This window comes from Oncorhynchus mykiss, chromosome 32, assembly GCF_013265735.2.
Source record: "Oncorhynchus mykiss isolate Arlee chromosome 32, USDA_OmykA_1.1, whole genome shotgun sequence".
NCBI lineage: Eukaryota > Metazoa > Chordata > Actinopteri > Salmoniformes > Salmonidae > Oncorhynchus > Oncorhynchus mykiss.
In genome coordinates this window covers 31,039,112-31,066,220 of record NC_050572.1, presented here as the reverse complement: position 1 = coordinate 31,066,220, position 27,109 = coordinate 31,039,112, and the positions used below count along the sequence as shown (strand labels likewise).

Here is a 27,109-nt window from a genome sequence, read left to right as displayed (position 1 = left end):
ATAGCGGCTGCGGTGGCAAATTGGTTTAAATTACATGAGAAAAAAATGATGGTCTGTTATAATAAGCGTTTCTCTTGTCCTTTCCTTAATGATCTTCTGTAAATCGTCCCAACAAGAAGGCTGAGTGAAGGGCTTTCTATAATTTTCACCAGAGAATTGACCAGAGAGAGAGTTTGACTGAAGATACATTCTGTGCAAGATCAAGTCATGACCAGGTAAAACTGATTTATTTATCTACAGTACATGTCTGCACCTGTCATGAGCTCTGAGGCGCAGGGTTGCAGGCAGATGTTGGGGGTTTATGCATCCTGTGCTGTGTAGGTTAAGTTGTGTTTTATACCCAGCAAGCTGGTCCACTCCAGCATATTAAGCAAATGAATGGCTTAACAATATGTAACTTTTTCCTAGGTAATTTATTTGAACGTTATAGGCTACACTATGAGGTGGTTTCGCCTGCAAGGTATGTGTGCATAGCCTACCCAATGGTTTGATTTGTAATTAAAAGCTTAGGCTATGAGATGCTTTTCTGTCATTTTGTAGATATCAAGTGGCCATCTTAGTTTCAGGTTTTGATCAATTCAATTTAGCTAGGCCTACCTATTCAAATATATCCTACCGTAGACCTATTACAATCGGAATTGTTTTGTTTCCAAAAACGGACAGTCAAGTAATATGTCTGCCAGAATGCTCTGCTGAAGTTGAGTTAGTAGTGGTTGATGCCAGTAAAAGCCAGACTGGGCTTTAAATTGACAATGGCACTGAAAAAATGTGTTAACGTGAATTGTAATGAAGGGAAAATGTAATTATGTGACCTCAAGCGACATGGTGGATTTGATCGTGTAGCCTACAATAGTGTTTAAAAGCAGCAGAGGATAAAATACATGTTGGTTAGTCTTACCGGTTTTCCTCCTGTAGATGGCGCCTGTTGATCACTAGAGATCAGTCTACTAACAGCAATCTGTTGATCAACGGTGCGTGTTCATTTCGCTGAACAGGGGCAATACAATTGTATGGGAGAATGCAGGCCAGTCAGACAGGCGTTTTTCATCTGGGAGCGCCTTGAGCAAATGTTTACGGTCAGAGTTTTCCTCTTGTGGGCACGATTTATTTCGTTCGTAGCGAGAAGAGAGCTTGCTACCTTAGTGGCGTAGGTAGGCTTCTACAACAATCAGACCGTCTACCTGAACGCAAGGGCGCTCTGGTTAGATCAACGGGAGGGATATAAACGCACAAACACTCGGTGAAGGTACACAATCCTCTGCACTTTGAGATGTGGGTAAGAACGCTGTGTCGAGTATGGCACTTTAGTAGCTTTTGTTCAATTCATTTGCACAACACGTTAAATATAGGCTATATAGCTAGTTAGCTACTTTAAATGAGCACATTTCAACCAGCAGAACGAGAATGTCGTTAGCCTGCTAACGTTTGCTAGCTCACCCATTTTTTTCAGTGAGTGTTTTGATTGCAAACAGCCCATGTTTTTTTTAGCCAGCATACTCATGGCAGCCTGCACATGCTTCTGTAATTTGCGTTGAAACGGAACAAAACATCCGATGCACATGTGTGATAATGCACGGTTGTTGTATTTTGCAAATGATTCCGAATGACTTTTGTGCGCTGTGTACGTAGAGAACGCAACACTTCTGGGCTGAATATGGGAAAACACGTGCTTCCCTCTGCCGGAGTCGCGCTGTGGAATGTATTGACTGTTTTCCTCTTGTACTTGGTTGTTATTGTAACGTTATGCAACCTGCTTTCAGCGTTGCCTCTGGAATTCAACGTTTGTGGGTGTTGGGTAATATCAGCAGTGAAAATATCAGCTATAGTCTCTGGCACATAACCTTTGCCTTGTCTGTTTTCCCGGCAACGTTTCCAACCATACTCATAACATGGCGAAACGTGTTACGATTGTCTACACTCTGTCTCAAACGTGAGTCTACCCCCTGATTCCACTGCTGCACAGAGATAGAGAATAGGCTACATCGGTGTAACAAAGTGATTTGAATGCCTTTTTGTTATTCTGTGACAGACCTAATGCCAAGGGAAAGCCATGCTTGGCTGCAAATAAAGGCAAGGAAGTCATAATTGACTGACTATTGTCTTTATGGAGAAGGAGGGTCTTCTTGCTCTTAACCTATTGAGGTGGAACATTGGATAGATGGTTGAAGTGTGCATCAAAGGGGCACAAACAATTGCTTCTGCCCTTTGAGGAGGAATTCCACAGCTTGCACAACAAAATAATCTTGTATGAACTCCGCTTCAGCCTCAGGACATGCTTGCTGGTGCTTTATAACCTGGCAGGTAGTCGTTGTCCAACCCTTTCATCTGACAGTATTGTTCATAAATGGGGGATTTTCCCTCAGATCTTTGTATCATTTACTTTTCTGCTCTTTTGCACACCAATATCTCTACCTGTACATGACCATCTGATAATTTATCACTCCAGTGTTAATCTGCAAAATTGTAATTATTCGCCTACCTCCTCATGCCTTTTGCACACATTGTATATAGACTCCCCCTTTGTTTTCTACTGTGTTATTGACTTGTTAATTGTTTACTCCATGTGTAACTCTGTGTTGTCTGCTCACACTGCTATGCTTTATCTTGGCCAGGTCGCAGTTGCAAATGAGAACTTGTTCTCAACTAGCCTACCTGGTTAAATAAAGGTGAAATAAAATAAAAATGCCTCAATGAGTAATGTTTGATAGCAGGTAAAGGGGTGTGGTGGGCAGAAGTGCAGGTGTCTGCTGGTTTGTCTATTTAAGAGAGGCTTTGCATGCTTCATTCATACACGTCTCCAGGCAGTCTGTCAGCTGTGTACAGTCTTGTATGATTAACCTTTTTTTAATTGACTATAGTATTTGTTTATTAAAGTGGAACTGACATAATGCTATCAGGTTGTAAATCACAGCTGACCTGGTACATTGTTTGCTGCATCAAGCCAATCGGGATGCACTGTTACAGTTTTAATACTTTGGACAAAAGTGGTTGAATGTAACGAAGGCTGGGAATGTCAATACAATCATACTAGCACAGGCAATGATGACAAGTCAGTCATAACGTGGCTAATAGGATAGCTTATCTATTTATCTATTGATTTATTTAGCAAGCTAAAAACACAGAGCCTAATGTTAGCTATAAAGGCAACATGTAAAGTGTCGGTCCTGCGTTTCATGAGCTGAAATAAAAGAACCCAGAAATGTTCCATACTCACAAAAAGCACATTTCTCAAATTTTGTACAGAAATGTGTTTACATCCCTGTTGGTGAGCATTTCTCCTTTGCCAAGATAATCCATCCACCTGACAGGTGTGGCATATCAAGAAGCTGATTAAACAGCATGATCATTACACAGGTGCACCTTATGCTGGGGTTAATAAAAGGCTACTCTAAAAGGTGCAGTTTTGTCACACAATACAATGCCAAAGATGTTTTGCGGGAGCATGCAATTGGCATGCTGACTACAGGAATGTCCACCTGAGCTGTTGCCATATAATTTAATGTTAATTTCTCTACCATAAGCTGCCTCCAATGCCATTTTAGAGAATTTGGCAGCATGTCCAACTGGCCTCACAACAACAGACCACATGTATGGCGTTTTGTCTGTGAGTGGTTTACTGATGTCAAAGTTGTGAACAGAGTGCCCAATGGTGGCGGTGGGAATTAGCTATGGACAACCAGTACAATTGCATTTTATCGATGGCAATTTGAATGCACAGAAATACCATGCGATCCTGAGGCCCTTTATTTAAGGAATCTGTGACCAACAGATGCATTTCTGTATTCCCAGTCATGTGACATCCATAGCTTAGGGCCCAATTTATTTATTTTAATTGTCTGATTTCCTCATATGAATCTTTGAAATTGTAGCATTTTTATTCAGTATAGCTAGCTGCTGGGAGGATGATGTCATTGAGTGAGTGGGCAACTTTCCCCCCCATATAATTTTTTGGTGTCTACAGCTAGAGATGCCGGTGTCATTTGGTTAGCTAGCAAAACATGTGTATCACTTTGCTGGGTAGCTATGCTGAACTTGAACGACTGTTATCCACAGTTTATCTCTTAGTTGTCAATCAAATGTATTTGGCGTCCATCAAATGGGAGGCAAGGCAGGTTCCGACTCCGTTGTCAAAATGTGGTTTGGGACAAGCATGAATTGGCAGGCAAACTGCAGAAAGGCAAGCAGGCTACTATTCTCCATGAACAAGCTGAAAAGGTTTTGAGAGTGTTTATCTACTGTTCACTCGTTAGATTTGAGCTCCTATCTCACTCTTGCTAACATGTTGTTGATGTGCATAGGCAACTGAGTGAGAGAGAGCCTACCTCATTGTTTGATCAATAAGACTGTAAAGTTCCCAAAATCTAAGAGGACTCCTGTGGAATTTGCATATTTGCAGAAATCCATTCAGGTGTGTTTTGTGGCTTTTGGCGAATGCTTTTTAATTATGTGAAGTCGCTCTGTTACTGCTGCCTGTAAACACGCAGCCCAGTTTAAAGTGAATGATGGCAGGCCTGTGTGGAATACGTCTTATTTTCATATAGGCCTACTGTAACTCTGATTGGCCATTGTTGTGTAATCAAATCAAATCAACTTTTATTTGTCACATACACATGGTTAGCAGATGTTAATGCGAGTGTTGCGAAATGCTTGTGCTTCTAGTTCCGACAATGCAGTAATAACCAACGAGTAATCTAACCTAACTATTTCACAACTACCTTATACACACACAAGTGTAAAGGAATGAAATAATATGTACCTAAACATATACAGTGCCTTGCGAAAGTATTCGGCCCCCTTGAACTTTGCGACCTTTTGCCACATTTCAGGCTTCAAACATAAAGATATAAAACTGTATTTTTTTGTGAAGAATCAACAACAAGTGGGACACAATCATAAAGTGGAACGACATTTATTGGATATTTCAAACTTTTTTAACAAATCAAAAACTGAAAAATTGGGCGTGCAAAATTATTCAGCCCCCTTAAGTTAATACTTTGTAGCGCCACCTTTTGCAGCGATTACAGCTGTAAGTCACTTGGGGTATGTCTCTATCAGTTTTGCACATCGAGAGACTGAAATTTTTTCCCATTCCTCCTTGCAAAACAGCTCGAGCTCAGTGAGGTTGGATGGAGAGCATTTGTGAACAGCAGTTTTCAGTTCTTTCCACAGATTCTCGATTGGATTCAGGTCTGGACTTTGACTTGGCCATTCTAACACCTGGATATGTTTATTTTTGAACCATTCCATTGTAGATTTTGCTTTATGTTTTGGATCATTGTCTTGTTGGAAAACAAATCTCCGTCCCAGTCTCAGGTCTTTTACAGACTCCATCAGGTTTTCTTCCAGAATGGTCCTGTATTTGGCTCCATCCATCTTCCCATCAATTTTAACCATCTTCCCTGTCCCTGCTGAAGAAAAGCAGGCCCAAACCATGATGCTGCCACCACCATGTTTGACAGTGGGGATGATGTGTTCAGATGTGTTGCTTTTACGCCAAACATAACGTTTTGCATTGTTGCCAAAAAGTTCAATTTTGGTTTCATCTGACCAGAGCACCTTCTTCCACATGTTTGGTGTGTCTCCCAGGTGGCTTGTGGCAAACTTTAAACAACACTTTTTATGGATATCTTTAAGAAATAGCTTTCTTCTTGCCACTCTTCCATAAAGGCCAGATTTGTGCAATATACAGTGCCTTGCGAAAGTATTCGGCCCCCTTGAACTTTGCGACCTTTTGCCACATTTCAGGCTTCAAACATAAAGATATAAAACTGTATTTTTTTTGTGAAGAATCAACATCAAGTGGGACACAATCATGAAGTGGAACGACATTTATTGGATATTTCAAACTTTTTTAACAAATCAAAAACTGAAAAATTGGGCGTGCAAAATTATTCAGCCCCTTTACTTTCAGTGCAGCAAACTCTCTCCAGAAGTTCAGTGAGGATCTCTGAATGATCCAATGTTGACCTAAATGACTAATGATGATAAATACAATCCACCTGTGTGTAATCAAGTCTCCGTATAAATGCACCTGCACTGTGATAGTCTCAGAGGTCCGTTAAAAGCGCATAGAGCATCATGAAGAACAAGGAACACACCAGGCAGGTCCGAGATACTGTTGTGAAGAAGTTTAAAGCCGGATTTGGATACAAAAAGATTTCCCAAGCTTTAAACATCCCAAGGAGCACTGTGCAAGCGATAATATTGAAATGGAAGGAGTATCAGACCACTGCAAATCTACCAAGACCTGGCCGTCCCTCTAAACTTTCAGCTCATACAAGGAGAAGACTGATCAGAGATGCAGCCAAGAGGCCCATGATCACTCTGGATGAACTGCAGAGATCTACAGCTGAGGTGGGAGACAGCGATTGTACAGAACGGCATAGGCAAGATGCAGTAGATGGTATCGAGTACAGTATATACATATGAGATGAGTAATGTAGGGTATGTAAACATTATATGAAGTGGCATTGTTTAAAGTGGCGAGTGATATATTTTTTACATCAATTTTTACATTATTAAAGTGGCTGGAGTTCAGTCAGTATGTTGGCAGCAGCCACTCAATGTTAGTGGTGGCTGTTTAACAGTCTGATGGCCTTGAGATAGAAGCTGTTTTTCAGTCTCTCGGTCCCTGCTTTGATGCGCCTGTACTGACCTCGCCTTCTGGATGATAGCAGGGTGAACAGGCAGTGCCTCGGGTGGTTGTTGTCCTCTTTATGGCCTTCCTGTGACATCTGGTGGTGTAGGTGTCCTGGAGGGCACATAGTTTGCCCCCGTTGTGCAAACCTCACTACCCTCTGGAGAGCCTTACGATTGTGGGCGGAGCAGTTGCCGTACCAGGCTCTTGATTGTGCATCTGTAAAAGTTTGTGAGTGCTTTTGGTGACAAGCTGAATTTCTTCAGCCTCCTGAGGTTGAAGAGGCGCTGGACCAATTCAGTTTGTCCGTGATGTGTACGCTGAGGAACTTAACTTACTACCCTCTCCACTACTGTCCCATCGATGTGGATAGGGGGGTGCTCCCTCTGCTGTTTCCTGAAGTCCACGATCATCTGTTTTGTTGACATTGAGTGTTTGGTTATTTTCCTGACACCACACTCTGAGGGCCCTCACTTCCTCCCTGTAGGCCGTCTCGTTGTTGTTGGTAATCAAGCCTATCACTGTAGTGTCGTCTGCAAATTTGATGATTGAGTTGGAGGCGTGCATGGCCACGCAGTCGTGAGTGAACAGGGAGTACAGGAGAGGGCTCAGAACGCACCCTTGTGGGGCCCCAGTGTTGAGGATCAGTGGGGTGGAGATGATGTCACCTACCCTCACCACCTGGGGGCGGCCCGTCAGGAAGTCCAGTACCCAGTTGCACAGGGCGGGGTCGAGACCCAGGGTCTTGAGCTTGATGATGAGTTTGGAGGGTACTATGGTGTTAAATGCTGAGCTGTAGTCGATGAACAGCATTCTCACATATGTATTCCTCCTGTCCAGATGGGTTAGGGCAGTGTGGTTGCGATCGCGTCGTCTGTGGGCCTATTGGGGGCGGTAAGCAAATTGGAGTGGGTCTAGGGTGTCAGGTAGGGTGGAGGTGATCTGGTACTTGACTAGTCTCTCAAAGCACTTCATGATGACGGAAGTGAGTGCTACGGGGCGGGGCGGTAGTCGTTTAGCTCAGTTACCTTAGCTTTCTTTGGAACAGGAACAATGGGGGCCCTCTTGAAGCATGTGGAACAGCAGACTGGGATAAGGATTGATTGAATATGTCTGTAAACACACCAGCCTGCTGGTCTGCGCATACTCTTAGGACGCGGCTGGGGATGCTTTCTGGGCCTGCAGCCTTGCGAGGGTTAACACGTTTTAAATGTTTTACTCATGTCGGCTGCAGTGAAGGAGAGTCCGCAGGTTTTGGTAGCAGACCGTGTCAGTGGCACTGTGTAGAGTCCGGTCCTGGACAAGATGGATGTTTTTATTATGGTTTATTTAGTGCAGTGTCTATTAATTGTCCAAACGCACAGCCGCTTTATAACTCTCTATATTACTATAGCAGGCAATATTAACTAAATATGCAGGTTTAAATATATATACTTGTGTATTGTTTTTAGGAAATGCATTGATGTTTATGGTTAGGTACACGTTGGAGCAACAGTCCTTTTTCGCGAATGCGCACCGCATCCATTATGTGCAATGAAGGACACGCTAGATAAACTAGTAATATCATCAACCATGTGTAGTTAACTAGTGATTATGATTGATTGTTTTTTATAAGATAAGTTTAATGCTAGCTAGCAACTTGCCTTGGCTTCTTGCTGCATTCGCGTAACAGGCAGTCTCCTCGTGGAGTGCAATGAGAGGCAGGTGGTTAGAGCGTTGGACTAGTTAACCGTAAGGTTGCAAGATTGAATCCCCGAGCTGACGAGGTAAAAATCTGTCGTTCTGCCCCTGAACAAGGCAGTTAACCCACCGTTCCTAGGCTGTCATTGAAATTAAGAATGTGTTCTTAACTGACTTGCCTAGTTAAATAAAGATGAAATAAAGGTGTAAAAAAACTAAAAATCGTTTGAATCGGTGACCAAAAACATCGATATCTGATTGTTATGAAAACTTAAAATCGTAATTAATCAGTCGACCTCTAATGTGAACAGATTTTTATATACGATTTCATGTTGCTAAAACGCTATCAGTTCCACTTTAAGTCTGACTTTGTTAGTATAATGAGTAATTAAGGAATGTCAAGTTACAAGTTAATTGACATGAGAACTTGAGAAATGGCAACTCTACAGAGCGCCAATGGCTAAATTACTTCCGGACATGAACGGTTTGTAGAGTTCTTCCTCCTTCTCACCTTTCTATGCTCTGGGCTGGTCAGACCTGCTGTAGTCATGGCAACCCCACAGGGGCCTAGGGGATCAAAGCCTTCGCCAGATTTTCCTCTCGCTTTCACGTTCTCTCTGTCCCGCTCTCTCGATGCCATATATATATACATACACACACACACACACACACACACACACACACACACACACACACACACACACACACACACACCCAGACAAAGACAAGTCTTCTCTTTCTTGCCTTCTCTTTCTTTGCAGCTGGGGTTACCCTGCCTTTCTCAAGGGTAATTGACAGTTGCTAGACATGTTTATGTTCATTATCTCCAGACCTCAACACATACAAGCTGCTGATGCGTGCCTTTGGAACATCTACATTTAAAAAAGTATAATGAATCAATTGAATATATACCATAGTAAATCCATTGTTTGTTTCAGGTAGGTCTAAAGAAACATGATATGAAGAAAATTTATTTCAGATGAACAGAATATGGGTTGGCCTATTTATTGTAAGTCATCTGGCCATGCCACAGGCTTGTTCATTTAGCAGACAAGATATGTCATTATTTTTTATGAATTTATAGTAAGAAGAATATAATAGGACATAGACCTATCTGATATGGGCAGGAAGATTAACAAGAATTTAAGCTAACTGCACTGTCCAATTTACAGTAGCTATTACAGTGAAAGAACACCATGCTATTGTTTGAGGGGAGTGCACAGTTATGAACTTGTACATGTATTAATAAACCAAATATGCACATTTGGGCAGTCGTGATGCAATATTTTGGAAAAGATGCAATGGTTCAATGGATCAGTCTAAAACTTTGCACATACACTGCTGCCATCTATTGGCCAAAATCTAAATTTCGCCTAGATCCCTAAGTCGTGTTGGAATTTCTCTTGCATTTCAAAAATGATGATTAAAAAATATAAAAAAATTGTATTATCTTTTACCAGATCTTATGTGTTATATTCTCCTACATTCCTTTCACATTTCCATAAACGTCAAAGCGTTTCCTTTCAAATGGTATCGAGAATATGCATATCCTTGCTTCAGGTCCTGAGCTACAGGCAGTTAGATTTGGTATGTTATTTTAGGCGAAGATTGAAGAAAGGGTCCGATCCTTTTTAAGGTGCATTACTACAACCAACTGGGCTGGAGTGTGGACCTCAGTTCATCTTTCAATCACCCACGTGGGTATATGCTTCTAAAAACCAATAACGAGATGGCACGTATATGCTCCTGAAACCCAACGAGGAGATGGAAGAGGCGGGACTTACAACGCATCAAACGACACAAATAGAACCAAGTTCTATTTTAGCACTTGGCCAAGCAGACGCTTGCGAGCAGTGTGGGTTCAATGATTGAACAACATATATGCGAGCGGTGTGGTCACCATGTTAGAATGTCTTAGAAATAAAAACATACAGTGCCTTCGGAAAGTATTCAGACTCCTTAACTTTTTCCACATTTTGTTATGTTACAGCCTTATTCTGAAATTGATTAAGTAAGGGGGGGGGGGGGGGAATCCTCAGCAACCTACACACACTAACCCATAATGACAAAGCAATTTTATTTATTTATTTTTTTGAATTCTTTAAAAATTAAAAAATATATATATTAAAAAACAGACCTATGAGATTCAAAATTGAGCTCAGGTGCATCCTGTTTCCATTCATTATCCTTGATGTTTCTACAACTTGATTGGAGTACACCTGTGGTAAATGCAAGTGATTGGACATGATTTAGAAAGGCACGCACCTGTCTATATAAGGTCCTACAGTTGACAGTGCAAGTCAGATTAAAAACCAAGCCATGAGGTCGAGGGAATTGTCCGTAGAGCTCCGAGACAGCATTGTGTCAAGGCACAGATCTGGGGAAGGGTACCAAAACATATCTGCAGCAATGAAGGTCCCCAAGAACACAGTGGCCTCCATCATTCTTAAATGGAAGAAGTTTGGACCACCAAAACTCTTCCCGGAGCTGGCTGCCTGGTCAAACGTAGCAATTGGGGGAGAAGGGCTTTGGTGAAGAAGGTAACCAAGAACCCGATGGTCACTCTGACAGAGCTTCCAGAGTTATTCTGTGGAGATGGGAGAACCTTCCAGGAGGATAACCATCTCTGCAACACTCCACCATCAGGCCCTTATCGTAGAGTGGCGAGACGGAAGCCACTCCTCGGTAAAAGGCAAATGACAGCCCGCTTGGAGTTTGCCAAAAGGCACCTAAAGACCCTGACCATGAGAAACAAGATTCTCTGATCTGATGAAACCAACTCTTTGGCCTGAATGACAAGCATCACGTCTGGAGGAAACCTGGCACCATCTCTACAGTGAAGCATGGTGGTGGCAGTATCATGCTGTGGGGATTATTTTCAGCAGCAGGGACTGGGAGACTAATCAGGATCGAGGGATAGAGGAACAGAGCAAAGTACAGAGAGATCCTTGATGAAAACCTGCTCCAGCTTAGGTCCTCTAACTTGGGCGAAAGTTCACCTTCCAACAGGACAACAACCCCAAGCACACAGCCAAGACAACGCAGGAGTGGCATCGGGACAAATCTCTGAATGTCCTTGAGTGCCAGCCAGAGCCCGGAATTGAACCTGATCGAACATCTCTGGAAAGACCTGAAAATAGCTGTGTAGCAACGCTTGTGAGCCAACCTGACAGAGCTTGAGAGGATCTGTAGAGAATCATGGGAAACTCCCCAAATACAGGTGTGCCAAAATGGAGAAAAAGCTTGCGCTCTGTTCCTTGCCTTAAACGCTGTTCTCTCAAGTGATCATATTTCCATCCATCAGACTATTCCAATTTTATCTCGATTTTGGGGCATGTCACCCCCCTATGCGCCCGAGGCCGCTATCCCCCTGTTCGTTTGGGTAGGGTACTCTGGTTATTTCACTCCATGCATCAACTTCTGTTTGAGGAGCATGCAGCCTCTCGCTGCACGGCGGGATATTCCATACGTACGGTAGTGAGAGATTCTGTAGCCGAAGGTATCCTAATGTGTCACCATATTAACTATGAAAATATAAAAACATGTCATATCACTAGGCTATTCAAAACCAACACAAATTCTGAATTGTAGGCTAACTCTGTAAGTCGCCCTGCACAATCAATGAACCAACAGCATCGCCTAGGCCCATAGGTTCTCTCCCAGACTCATTGATAAAAACTTTGGAATGTAAGCACAAGGTAACCAGTCCATCCAGTATACATGATAATACATTCTACGTTCAAAGGCGATTTACTAGAATTTGTTTTAATTGTTCTAGCCTATATTCCAAAATTTAAAGACATCTCAAATAAAAACCTTTTAAGCGGTTTTCTGCTGTGCGTAATTTGCTGTAAGCTATGTATTGTATAACGAACGGCACAATCATTATATCAGTTTTTTTTCTGGCTTGATGTCAGTGGTTAGAAGGACAATAGATCCTTGAGTACCAGGGCATTAGTGAGTTAGACAACCAACACATGTCCTGAATGCATAGGAGGAGATGACCTTTTTTGGAATTTTACTGTGGTCATGACTCATGACTGCCGGTGTGGGGGTAATACAGTTTTCTCAACAGCCCTACCCCAATGAGTCATAGTGACAATTTAACCCTAGTCCCCAATTTTGTCTCAGATTATACCCTGACCAGAATTTGGTGGTTTTAGCACCGACATTACGGTATAAACATCTGAACTATTGTCGCTGTGAAGCTGTGTGGACTCTGTGTGGATTCTTAATATGAAGCAGTTCTCACACACAAAAGCTTTGTCGGTTTTCTGTGCTTATTCGCTTAATCCCCTTGTTGTTTTGGTGGCTCTGTTTTGCACTGCTTTTTTTGACAGATTTGGGGAAGCTGCATACAAAATGTTTTTTATTTCAAGAGAAAGTTCTGTTTAGCCCCAATTCAGATTCACACACCGACGTGAACTTGTCATTTAGAATGGTACTGTGAAATTTAAGAAGTATTTGTCCGTGGAGAGATGATTTGTCCACTTTGCTGCTTTATTAAAATAAAGATTCACCTATTTTGAAAGTTATTGTTTTTGTGAATCTCTGAGCGATGTTCAATCAATTCCCGGGGGCCTTTTCATGTTTTCATGTGTCTTCGCACTATTGTCTTTCAAGCAAGCTGAAATTTGGCCGGGGTGACATAGCATCATGATAAAGCCGCTGTCACTACACTGGAAGTCGATAGACATTTTCCTATCATACATGTCAGATTTAAATACTGGCTGATGTCATAATGCGCGAGGATGTCTTCTCTCGAGTGAGCCATTGATCATATTTCTCCTATTTCTCTGCCTCTTCAGTCCAAGGGTGCATTCATAGAGATACACTGAACAAAAATATAAATGCAACATGTAAATAGTAGCCAGCTTTCATGAGCTGAAAGACAATCCCAATAAATCAAATCAAATCCAATTTTATTTGTCACATACACATGGTTAGCATGCTAATGTTCCATACCCACAAAAAGCTTATTTCTCTAAAATGTTGTGCACATTTGTTTACGTCCCTGTTAGTGAGCATTTCTACTATGCCAAGATAATCCATCCACTTGACGTGTGGAATATCAAGAAGCTGATTTAAACAGCATGATCATAACACAGGTGCACCTTGTGCTGGGGACATAAAAGGCCACTCTAAAATGTGCAGTACAGCAACGAATATAAGTCTATGAAGCAGTTTTATAGAGTTAGTATTCAACAACAGAAGAGACATGTCTCAGTTACAAACAATTTTCTTTACAGATAACAAACATTAAGTATTTATTGCTGAATTGTAAAGACAGCCACTAGCAAGTTAGCTTATTGGCCAAAGAGCAAGCTAGCTAACTTGCTAGCGAGCATGAAGGAGAACTCTATGGGAGTGTTAGCCATGCTGTTGGTAGCGGTAATCATATTGTATCCTTAGCTGGCGGGAGCGTCCAATTGGCATGCTGACTGCAGGAATGTCCACCAGAGCTGTTGCCAGATAATTTAATGTTAATTTCTCTACCATAAGCCGCCTCAACGTCATTCTAGAGAATTTGGCAGTATGTCCAACAGGCCTCACAACCACAGAACACGTGTAACCAAGCTGACAGCTGATGAAACTGTGGGTTTGCACAACCAAAGAATTTCTGCACAAACTGTCAAAAACCGTTTTCAGGGAAGCTCATCTGCGTGCTCTTCGTCCTCACCAGGGTCTTGACCTGACTGCAGTTCGGGGTCGTAACCGACTTCAGTGGGTTAATGCTCACCTTTTGATAGCCACTGACATACCATTTATTACAGAGAATCTGTATCCTCTTGCCTATAGGCGACTTAGCTTATTCAAGCCTGTCTCAAAATACAACACGGCACCTTTTTAAGACCAAAAGAAAACTCTTCACGTGACTCGCTTTTCAAAGATGTCTAGAAATGTACTCGTTTTGTGCCCTTGTAGGAAGCAATCACTCCCCTATTGCTGACTACAAATGATCTATAACTGGGCTAATAACTCACTAACGAGCAAAGGATATAAACAAAGTGTGCACACGTGGCTACATGCAGCTCTCGCTTTGATCTCAAAACAAGTACATCTGCTCACGACCGCTCATGCTGTAAACACAGTCCAGTTCAAAGTAAATGGCACAGATCCATATGGCAATGGTCTATTTAAGCAATAAGGCATGGGGGGGGGGGGGGGGTAAGGTATATATGACCAATATACCACGGCTAAGGGATGTTCTTATGCACAACGCAATGCGAAGTGCCTGGATACAGCCCGTAGCCGTGGTATATTGGCCACATACCACAAACCCCTGAGGTTCCTTATTGCTATTATAAACTGGTTACCAATGTAATTAGAGCAGTAAAAATAAATGTTTTGTCATACCTGTGGTATACGGGCTGATATACCACGGCTGTCAGCCAATCAGCATTCAGGGCTCGAGTTTACAATTGCATTTAGGCCTATTTCAGCTCTGATTGTTTATGCTGCACCGGTATGTGTAGAGTAAGGGCTGAGTAGTGCGTCAATGTAATAGAATCCTACTCCGATGCGTTCTGCCTCGAACAAAATCTCTTTGAATACTTTGTTTTGGTATTTTCCATTGAAAGTGGCTATTATTGCGTGGATTCTATCACATTTGCCACAGTAAAAGGAAACGTTGATGGTGTTAACAGGGAAATATCTAGAACAGTGGTCACCAACCACTTCTGAGTCAAGATCACGGAGTCAAAATACAAGCCGATATCTATCTACGGTCAGATTTTTGTTTTGCTTAACTTGCCATGCCAAAGCATTGTTTGGGACATTGCTTACTCATACTTTTTTAAATCATTTGCTTTTTATTTTACTGGGCTGATGGCGCCTGCATCTGTTGGTCAGTCTCAGCAGAGGGAGAAAGCAGCAGACTGAGGGTTCGCCTCTCAACATCCCTCCACTCTCCCTTTACTCTACTGACCAAAAAGGTACACAGTCCTCCAGCTGCTAGTGAAACTCGAGTCGCACCACATCATGCACAAATTCATGTTGTTACTCCTATGAACAGAGAAAGTGAAATATTCCTCTATATTAAAGAACACCCAAGCCGCTAATAATAACAATGCAAGCCTATAGATGCACCTTCCTACTGAGTAAGAAATTTAAACATGAACTCACTCATAATAACAGCATCTCTTTGCCGTATGTGTTGACAGTTACCTCTTGTCATGATTTTAAACATTTTGAAATCTTTTCTGTAGCTTTCTTGCTGCTATGTTGCTGCAGACACTATTCTGAGCCGTCCGATTGGCCAGCAGTAGGCCTATAGTGCTCTTGATTTCCTCTTTGGGCACGCCGGGAAGACAGATTTTGTACCTTCAGACACATGAAATGGTTCAAAATGACATCCGTTTGCCGACCCAGCGTGCAGTACAGCTGATTGGGTGCACCTACTGCCAACAACCTCCGCCCCCCAATCAAATAGGAATGGCTTGGAGATCAACCGGTTGGTGACCACTGATCTAGAAAGTTGGGTGAAGTTCAATCTCTCTCTGTATTTCTCTGTGGCAGTCCGGGGAGCTGCATGGCAGTCTCGGGGCTAGCGTGCGCACCAACACACATGCAGCTTAGAGGGAACATTGGTGACAACACTAGGAATGACCCAGAGATCCTTGAGCTATGTGGATTATAGTGACAGCAGGGCTCATCTCGTCACATGTTTGTCACGCTGGAGGTGTCACATAGACATGCTGGCGTCCCTAATCCTCCTTCTTCTGATGGTCATGGACTAGTAGTCTTAATGATTCCAGTTTTTCTACTTTATCACTCAGTATAATAACTCGGTGCATGTACATTGAGTTAACGCTCAAATGTCAATGTGTGCATATCCCAGACCAGTGGTTCCCAACCAGGGGTACTAGGACCCTTGGGGGTATGTGGTCTAGCCACAGGGGTCATTTGAGAAGACTCATTAGATCTTAGACTTACTGGTAAAATGCACAATAGTGGGTACTCCAGACAGAGTCAAATTCAGTTGGTGGTACATTAAAGAGTACAGGCTCAATCTAGGTGATGGAAAAACCAGGCAGATTTTCCAGTGATGTAACCTGGTCTACCAAGCCTGAAAAAACGGTTCTGCAAAAGCTATTCCCTGATAATTGTAAGATCCCCCACACAACGCTCTGTTTTCTATTAGTGCCCTGCAGGAATGCACCATCGCCTGCGTATATCTCGCCCTACGAGATACCAGCATCCTTCACAACACTGCCCAGAAAGGTAGAAACAGGGTGAGGGAGAGAGAAACTGAAAGGGAGAAAGAGAGATTGACACTGCGAGAGAAACCAAGGTGGAGACAATTGGAGAAGCCTAGAGAGGCAAAGACTGACCACCAAGGAGATCTCAAACGGGCTCTGCAATCTGAACTTTTAACCCCTTGGTGAATGAATGTTTGAGATGTGTTTTTTGTTTTGTTGGAATAGGGAGATTAGTAGCTACTGAATTGGATGTTTTCATTCTACAGAAGGAAACTCTGAAACCCCCAGAAGATGGGTCACCCTGACATAGGTGAATGTACTTTATATAAAGGTGAAATAAAAAAAGACAAACTAACCAAGGACACACCTGCTGTGGAATGTGTATGTGTGTATGTTCCAAGAGTAGGCTAATTAGGCTATGCTTGTTCACATTTTGGACAAATGGCTGTTGTAGTAGATGTCGTGAAAATATTGTACATTTTATATTAGACCTATTCGAGTTAGTTAATACAGTCTCCAAAAGGGTTGTGGCAAGACAGATGAAGGGATGAATGGCAGGTATATTTATAGTTCCAGTAGATTGACTTGGAACGATTACTCAGATTAATGATGAGATCTGTTGGCGAGGTGCTTCTGTCTAGACAGCCTGAGACTTCAACCTGTCCTCATTGCCACAGGTAAAGTCTGACATATCTGTGCTAATCCTCATGCCTACAGCATCTGGGTAATCCTGTTATGCCACTCTGACAGGGGTGGATTCTGTTCTTGATTGGCCTTGTGACCCAACACAGAGTTGGCGCCGTCTATGGAGTTATGGGGGCTCCTCACCGTGTAGAGCTTACTTAAGTAGGGCCCTATAAAATCCTGGATGTCAAACGCGGAATCCAGACATTGAAACGGAATCCAACACTATTCTAAATGTATAGAATTTAGTAGGAAATATATTCTAAAATAATTTTGACCAAGAATATCAAAAGACATTAACATATTGCGTAAATTCCATTTGCCTTCAACCTTCTGAAGCACAGTGTTAAATAACACTGACAACAAAAAAATGTTGTGATTTTCTTGTTTTTCTTATTTTTACGTTATACGGTTGGTAGCAACATGGAAAATCATTGTGGAAATCTGTTGCAGATATTGTCTACTATAAAATCCACAATGGAATGCTCTATGGGATGGTTGGCTAGCTAGCTAAGTCGCAAACGTAGCTGCACACAATAATATCATAGACAATATCAGCATGTAGCGTAGCTAGTTAGTGCACTTTATTTAGGTGATTTTACAGCTATCAATTTAGGACTCTACAATCTCACCATGTTCAATCTGCAGATAGTTGTGCCTCAGAGTAGAGTCAACATTCGCAAGGGCAGATATACTTTTGAGGATTGAAACGTTGCGATGGATCATTGGGGATCATTCAATATTCCCTTTTGTTGTTCAGTGAAATCATCCCATGTGAAGAGTCAACTCATTTAATTAAATGTCAGTTTGTAACTAAATAGTTTTTTTTGTTTCTATTGGAATGATTTTATCACTTGCAATTGTCTACTTATGATAAGGTAAAATGTTTATGTTTCTGTCTCCATATGATATGGTAAATATATCCAATGCAAAAAAACATCAACATTTAAATGGTGTTAATATTAATTTGCATATTCCCGTTAATTCCACGGGAAGTTTCCACTTCTGAATGTGCCCCAAAATGTGCAAACCTAATCGTGACATTACGTACATTCAACGAAAATAGACATGTTTCTCGACACATACTGTGAGAAGGTATTGCGTGATGATTAGCTTAGCAACGGCGTGACGCAGCATGACAACGTGAACTTATTCTGTGTGGGACGTTATACGTTCCTTCATTCATTGGATTCCTATCTCCTTTCTCTAATATCTCTGGCAACGGCACCATGCAATGCACCCTGGACTAAAGAGGTGGACAAATAGGAAAGATGTGCTAGACACTCCTTTTTAAATTACACATTTCTCAGGGTAGGAATATTGCAAAAAATATCACCAATGGCTCATTCGAGAGAGGACTTCCTCCCTACTTATGACATCGGCCAGTATTGAAATCTGACATGTATGATAGACATTTTTGCAATCTGAAAGTTGTGTTCCTGTTAACTTCATCACGGTGCTACGTCATACCTTCCGGATTTCTACCTGCTTGAACGCCGATCACTTGAAAACATTAAATGCTTTTAAGAGCAAAAGCCTGAATAAACAGGAACAATCTTAAACCTGGAAAAACTAAACAAAGAAAAAGTAATTTTGGGAAAAATGGAATTAGACTAGTTTAAATAGATTTTACATGGCCATTAATTACCTTGCACAGTAGATATCAATGAACATATTGGTAATGCATTTCACTAGATCATTTTCTTTTAAAAGGATCATATTGTTATGAGCAGCAGTCATTTCAACCTAGTGTAGAGTAGGTCTTATCTGTATTCCTCACTGAACCCCGTGTTGTTCTGTATGTCAAATGGAATTTCAAAGTGATTAAGTCCAAAATCAGTTTGTCATGCATTTCTCTAGTTATAACCGAAATGACTGAATTTTGTACCGTATGAATCATTTAATTTAATTTAGGATATTCCGTGAGGTTTCTAGTAATGTTTTCCACTAAAGAGCCTGTACTCGTCTGAAGTAATTTATTCCTTTAATGCAGACTGGTGACGACTAATTTTGGATATGTTTTTCTGAATTTATTAGATCATTTTAACTTTGTCACATGACAGAACTAAAGAACTGTCAGGTTGATGGTGCCTTATGATGCTTAGTTATGATCTATAATGCTCAAACACACTAGTGGTTTTGCTTCGTGGTGTAGAGCATCGTTTCCCAAACTCGGTCCTCTGGACCCCAATGGGGCCACGTTTTGGCTTTTGCCATAACTCTACACAGCTGATTCAAATGATCAAGCTTGATGATTAGTGGGTTATTTGAATCAGCTGTGTGGTGCTAGGACATATATCAAAATGTGCACCTCGTTGGGTCCCTGGGACCGACTCTGGGGAAACTCTGTGTTAGAGGAAGTGGCCTCTCCCCCTTCTCGTGAGAAATGAGTCATTCCCTTGCATGCAGGCTCTCTATCCACCCACAACTCTACTTTGCTAAGGGAGTACTGCTCTTCTCTCTGACCCTCCCTCCATCTATCTCACTTTTACTCTCTCCCTCAGATGCGATGACGGCTGGCTCCAGAGACCAGAGGAAGTGGATTTTGCATCGGTGCTGCCCCCACAGACCCAGTGTTTGACATCTCAGACAAGCACCAGCCACTTTTCGCCTGACGCTAGCTCCCTAGCCCTGATTTTGCTCTTTGGGTCATCATGGAACACCAAGGCCTACTCTCTATCATCGTGGTCGTTCTATGGGTTATGTCTGTGTGTTTGGCCAGGCTTACCCCCCGGGTCTCCTTTCCGATGGGTAAGTCGAACACACATTTTATGATCTTGTTAGCTCCTCGATTGTGAATATGAACTTTGAAATGGAGTGATAGATTTCAATGCTTTCATTTAGTCTCACTGTCTTGAAATGAAGTGACAGTCGCTTAAAGCAAAGTACTTTGCAGCTGTGATACGCTCCAGTGACTGTCTAGTTATGGATTTGTGTTTTTTGACTTAAGAACAGATCAGAAAGACACTCTTTGTGGGAATGCTTGCCTGTCATGCCCTGCTTGGGCTGAAGACACCCACCCAGTCCACAGACATTTACAAGTCCAATTTAACAGTGCTCCCGTACTTGTGTCGTGATATGAAAATGGTAAGGACTTGGAATGGCTGGGTAAGTATTGATCTCTGTTATGGTGGTCACTATTAGAGCTCTGGTATTAACTGCATCCCTGACATGACAAGATGGAGGTTCAACAGGACCAACGAAAGGTCAGAAGTGCAACAGCGCAAAAACAGGGTGGACATGCGATCGTGACTGACGAGCGAGGCGAATCATTTCTCTTGGTGAGGGAGTTTCAGCTTTAAGTCGTTAGTTCAGTCCGTTTTCAAGAATGAATCAAAATCCAAGTCTTTGTCGTCTGTGTATGGTGGTGCTGTGTTTATGTGCACATTGTATTGCTAGGTCCAAAGTTGTCCTACGTGAGCCTATTACAGGTCTGTTGCCATACATCATTTGTGGATTTTTTGGAGAGGGGAATGAAAGTTAAGCTCAACCGATGCTCTGTTGTCTCTCGTACAAAGCACTGCTCTGAGGTCTTAAGAAAAGCTCACGAGTTTTGTCCCAACTAACGATCTACTAATGGGACAAGCATTATGGTTAACGAGGCAGCCAGCAGATGACATCACAATGGTTGAACTGTTTGGTTGCATCGTCTTCAAAGCTTGTATTCATTACTATCGTTAATGGCCTGGGTAAAAATATATTTTTCTGTGATATGGTTTTTAAACTGTTTCAGTTGTTTGCTCCAGTTTTGAGTATTGAAAGTTGTAACATAAAGTAAATGGCATCCACTGCTGGCCATTTGTTTGTATAAAAATACCGTTCCTGCCTTAGTTTGTACTGAAAATGCCTCCATTTCTTATCAAATATCTGGTTATGCGCAGTATCACACACAAATATTTACCTTTTATCTTTCCAGGTTATGGCTTGTGGTTAATTTAAAAGCTGTGTTGTCTGTTGTGACCGAGGCCCTAATGGATTTATACTTAACATCGGAAGTGTTGTGCGACGCTAAATATTGAGTTGCCGAGAACTACTCAGTAAAACAAGGAATTAGTCTGCAGTGTCATGAAGGGAATCGAACAGGCCCTTGGCTTGCAAATATTACGGGACAAGATGTGGACACTGGCACAATTTGGAAAACAGTTTGTAGTCCTATAATGTTCATAAGGCCCTACACATTTTATTTATTAATTTTTTTCAGAAATTATTTTTTCTTCGTTATGTTTTTAAAGGTTTCTGTAAAACGTTTGTTTTTCGTTCTGAAAATCACATGTGTTTTAAGGGAACATCCAATTTAGTTGTTTTTTGAATCCACAACGATGCTTGAACCTACTTTTGAGGTCTGGTAGAAATAGAATAAATTTAGATTTTTGGGTGTAGTTACCCTTTAATGCAAGTGCACACCAGAAAGAGGCCGTTGTTTGGTTAGCAATGTTTCTGTAGTGCTCATGTGATTGCAGAGTTTGCAAAACAAATGGCCACTGGATTGATGCAAACAATCGTAACAACAAAGTAGCCTAACGTTTAAAGTTTTTGGGAAAGCCTTTCCATATCTGCTAGAAGAAGGTTATCATTAGCATTATCGCTAACAGCGAAACAGTGTAGACATACGTACGCACGCACAGGCATTCCTGTGCCGTTTCAGAAAGTTGAAGGAAAATACTGATTTTGTTCATGTCTTGTGATTTACAATGAATGACTCTTCTAATAGGTCCAATACATTTTAGTTGATTTACTACTAAGTTCAGTATATTGTTGAATCCCATTTGAATGTCTGGACTCTGTGATTCCGTTTGCTTTTATAGGGCCCTAAGTTCACATTAAGAGGACCCGCTGTATAACACAAACGGAAGCCCAAATGGGGTCCGACTACAAGAAAAGGAAGTGAAGATGACCTGATTGAGGAGAAAAATGAACGTGAAAGTTGATATATTTGTTTATGTAGGTGAAGCCTTTTGTTTTCTTTGTGGCCTGGAATGAATAGCTCCGTTGTTTGGGCACAGTATCAGATAAGGTTGTGTATGTGTTACACAGGAATAGTACAAGTAGGGTCACTCATACCCTTTTCACAGTATTGTGCCCGCCCAAACTGTTCTTTGCTGGCTTGGAAGCATCTTCTCACATTGTCCTTTTCAGCATGGTTCCAACAACAGGCCGTTGCAGTATAGCTCAGCTCAGTAGTGTGAAAAGGGTAAGCTTTTAGTTTTCGCGGGAAGCCTGAATTGAACTCCTGGAAAAATGCCCATTCTCATAGACAATTGCCAACACCCCATTCAAGACCCATTTTCCCACACTCGATGATACAGCACAAATGCTAAGTTAGAGTTGACAACACTTCCTCCATCTAGGGACACAAGATCAGCATCTCCACCAATGCTGAATGTGTAGAGCCTGGGATTAGGGTCTGGGGTGCTGATCTTTGATCATTTCCTGAGAGGTGAATGTAGACACAGCTGCTTCAGTGTCTTTTCTCCTTTCAGATATCACTTGAGGGTTGGCGGCAGGCAGGGGTTTAGGGAACTTAATAGAAACCTGTGACGTCCCCCTCCTCCCATGCAGCTCGTAAAGGTGATTAGCTCTGCTACCTGTGGCTGAGATGACCAAGAGAGCCTGGCAGGCTGATGCCTTAAGACCTGCCTGCTGCTTTAGTTTGGTTGTAGTTAGGGATGCATGATATATCTGTAAGCATATCGGATTCTCACTATATTAGCTAAAAATGCCGGCATCGCTCCGATGTCTAGTTTAACGCTGATGTGCAAAACCGATGTCAAAGCTGACATGCATACCTATATAACGTAGGTACATGACGTAATGACACCATGAAGAATACAGCTCTACACGTGCAACTCAGCATTCCTAACCTAGCCCACAATGTCTGCTGTGTGGATTGAGCAGTCAACAAGTCGAGCAGGCATTTGAAAGAGTAAGAGCATTTCAGCAAGACAACTCAAAGGCGAAATCCATTAACGCCAAGATAATGAAATTCATTGCACTTCGAGGACTGGTAACACACTACCAAGTAGGTGCTATTTTTCGGAATTAACGGGAATATATGAGAATTAAAGGAAATATATGCAAATTAATGTTTTGCATTGGATATATTTACCATATCATATGGAGACAGAAACATAAACATTTTACCTTATCACAAGTAGACATAATTGCAAATGATTAAATCTTTCCAATATATGTATATTTTTTTAAATGTAGTTATGAATTGAACTTTAAATGCGTTGACTCTTCACATGGGATGATTTCACTGAACAACAAAGGGAATATTGAATGATCCCCAATGATCAATCGCATCTCCCAAAAACGTTTTCAACATACATCTGTAAAATGATAGTCTAGAAACTAAAGCTTTAGTTGTCTTCTCTCAGGCTTCCATGTCTTCTCCCTGGACCTCCTTAATGTCCACCTCTGAGTCCTAATCTTCACGGTAACTTTCCAACCTTGTTGAGGATGGCTCGTTGTCAGGCTCAAAAAGCCTCAAATTTGCCCGGATGGCCACCAATTTTTCAATTATTCTATTGGTCAGCCGGTTGCGTGCTTTGGTGTGTGTTCCCAAACAAGGACCAGTTGTGCTCTGAGGAGGCTGATGTTGGTGGGATTTGGGGGATGATTGAGGCAACAGGGGAAAGAGTCTCAGATCCACAAAGTCCCTTCCACCAGGTGGCTGATGAGATATGTTGGCAAGACCACCATATTGCATCTCCATCCTAAAGCCCTTGCTTGGAAGTGTACTTCGCCAGACTGCCAAGAACCTTGCCCTCATACAGGCCAAGGTGGCGAAACGGTAGTGATGACACCATAGGCCTTGTTGATCTCTGCACCAGACAGGATGCACTTGCCAGCATACTTGGGGTCCAACATGTACGCAGCGGCATGTATGGGCTTCAGGCAGAAGCCTTCAGGCTTTGATGTACACTGCTCAAAAAAATAAAGGGAACACTTAAACAACACAATGTATCTCCAAGTCAATCACATTTCTGTGAAATCAAACTGTCCACTTAGGAAGCAACACTGATTGACAATACATTTCACATGCTGTTGTGCAAATGGAATAGTCAACAGGTGGAAATTATAGGCAATTAGCAAGACACCCCCAATAAAGTAGTGGTTCTGCAGGTGGGACCACAGACCACTTCTCAGTTCCTATGCTTCCTGGCTGATGTTTTGGTCACTTTTGAATGCTGGCGGTGCTTTCACTCTAGTGGTAGCATGAGACGGAGTCTACAACCCACACAAGTGGCTCAGGTAGTGCAGCTCATCCAGGATGGCACATCAATGCGAGCTGTGGCAAGAAGGTTTGCTGTGTCTGTCAGCGTAGTGTCCAGAGCATGGAGGCGCTACCAGGAGACAGGCCAGTACATCAGGAGATGTGGAGGAGGCCGTAGGAGGGCAACAACCCAGCAGCAGGACCGCTACCCCCGCCTTTGTGCAAGGATGAGCAGGAGGAGCACTGCCAGAGCCCTGCAAAATGACCTCCAGCAGGCCACAAATGTGCATGTGTCTGCTCAAACGGTCAGAAACAGACTCCATGAGGGTGGTATGAAGGCCCGACGTCCACAGGTGGGGATTGTGCTTACAGCCCAACACTGTGCAGGACGTTTGGCATTTGCCAGAGAACACCAAGATTGGCAAATTCGCCACTGGCGCCCTGTGCTCTTCACAGATGAAAGCAGGTTCACACTGAGCAGACGTGACAGAGTCTGGAGACGCCGTGGAGAACGTTCTGCTGCCTGCAACATCCTCCAGCATGACCGGTTTGGCGGTGGGTCAGTCATGGTGTGGGGTGGCATTTCTTTGGGGGGCTGCACAGCCCTCCATGTGCTCGCCAGAGGTAGCCTGACTGCCATTAGGTACCGAGATGAGATCCTCAGACCCCTTGTGAGACCATATGCTGGTGCGGTTGGCCCTGGGTTCCTCCTAATGCAAGACAATGCTAGACCTCATGTGGCTGGAGTGTGTCAGCAGTTCCTGCAAGAGGAAGGCATTGATGCTATGGACTGGCCCTCCCGTTCCCCAGACCTGAATCCAATTGAGCACATCTGGGACATCATGTCTCGCTCCATCCACCATATGCCACGTTGCACCACAGACTGTCCAGGAGGTGGCCGATGCTTTAGTCCAGGTCTGAGGAGATCCCTCAGGAGACCATCCGCCACCTCATCAGGAGCATGCCCAGGCATTGTAGGGAGGTCACACAGGCACGTGGATCAGCCTGTAGTGTGGTTTTACACTTTAATTTTGAGTGTGACTCCAAATCCAGACCTCCATGTGTTGATAAATTTGATTTCCATTGATATTTTTTGTGGTTTTGTTGTCAGCACATTCAACTATGTAAAGGAAAAACATATCTAACAAGAATATTTCATTCATTCAGATCTAGGATGTGTTATTTTAGTGTTCCAAGAAGTTACAGGTCTGTGAGAGCCAGAAATCTTGCTTGTTTGTAGGTGACCAAAGACTTATTTTCCAACATAATTTGCAAATAAATTCATAAAAATTCCTACAATGTGATTTTATGGATTTTTTTTCTCATTTTGTCTGTCATAGTTGAAGTGTACCTATGATGAAAATTACAGGCCTCATCTCTTTAAGTGGGACAACTTGCACAATTGGTGGCTGACTAAATACTTCTTTGCCCCACTGTATATATTTAATTTTTTCGTATTTGTAATCAAAATTTACCAGAAGGCATGTAGTCCTTGGCTGACAGTGTAGTAGTGTGGGATCAATAGCATCTCATTACTATGCAAGATCTTGAAGAATCAGCTGTAGATGTGATGGAAGAATGCACTGTGCATGCAGAGGGTTGCAATTCTATTGAATTGGGGATTGGTTAACCAAAGTATGCCACAAGACCTAGAATTGCCTTGTGTATCCCACAAAAATGGTTCACTGTTATAAGCTAACTGTTTTGAGGAATTTAAGCAAAATTCTCCAAATTCCAGGGCTTGACTTATCATGGAAAGTTTCCAATCCTTTGCAACTACTACTGACAGCACAGTGGGTTGACAAGGATTTCGTCCTGAGGAAAGCCGTATTGCATGCTCAAGAGTTTGCTGGTTCTCATACCACTGCTGCCATTTCAATGGCATTTGAGAGCACGTTTTAAACTTGGAAACATGAACAATCCAAGTCCCATTCGGAAAAACTGACTTGAGAAATATGCTCAACTGTGTCTGCAGCAGACGTGATACCCTGTCATGGCATTGAAACGCCTGCTCAACAAAACTGCCAACACAGACCATCGGGTTAACTTGGAAAAGTACTCTACTAGAGGCTGTGAACAAGCGATTCGGTTGCATTCTCTCTGAGCCTCTACTGTGTGGCCACCGTGCTCGATGCTAGGTACAAGGACCGCTACTTCGATGCAGACCAGAAACAGGGATTACGTGAAATGTTAGACACAGCTGGACAAGACGGAAAAGGACACAGTGACTGTGCGCTCTGGGGAAGAGAGGCCGCGGGTAGACAGAGCTGAAACTTTACTGCTTGACATGTATGATGAAATCCTGGTTGAGACTAAACAACGAAACAGCACAGCCAGTAAGTGATGGGGACATACTTAAATACTTACAAAATAACTTTTTGGTCAGTTAGTGTGTGGTGTGTGTGTGTGTGTGTTCAACTATTTAACTGTACTAGAATGCTTTTAAAGGCTGTAAAAAAAAAATAGTGTAATATCTGTATCGGGTATTTTTGGAAAGGAAAATATCGGATATTGGTATCGGCCAACAATGTCATATCGGTGTATCACTAGTTGTAGTCCTATTTTCTCACAATAACATTGCGTTATTGGAGTTTGTGTACAGGAATCGCCTAACTTACAAAGCGGTTTGTCTTACAGTATGTTAGACCTGTGGTCAAATCAGTATAATAAGTATTTTATGCTTTTCTC

General features: G+C 42.3%; 1 protein-coding gene across 6 annotated transcripts in view; it reads left to right on the top strand.

Annotated features, from left to right (window-relative positions):
- Positions 1 to 27,109, top strand: part of LOC110488263 (semaphorin-4A) — a 61,799-nt gene that overhangs the window by 1,103 nt on the left and 33,587 nt on the right. For 2 of the 6 annotated variants that reach the window (XM_021560420.1, XM_021560415.1), the window contains exons 1-2: positions 978 to 1,276; positions 19,707 to 19,953. In XM_021560420.1, coding sequence (XP_021416095.1) covers positions 19,857 to 19,953 — 97 coding nt within the window. In that variant the 5' untranslated portion in view covers positions 978 to 1,276; positions 19,707 to 19,856. The other 4 variants (XM_021560417.2, XM_021560419.2, XM_021560416.1 and 1 more) reach the window with 4 other exon arrangements.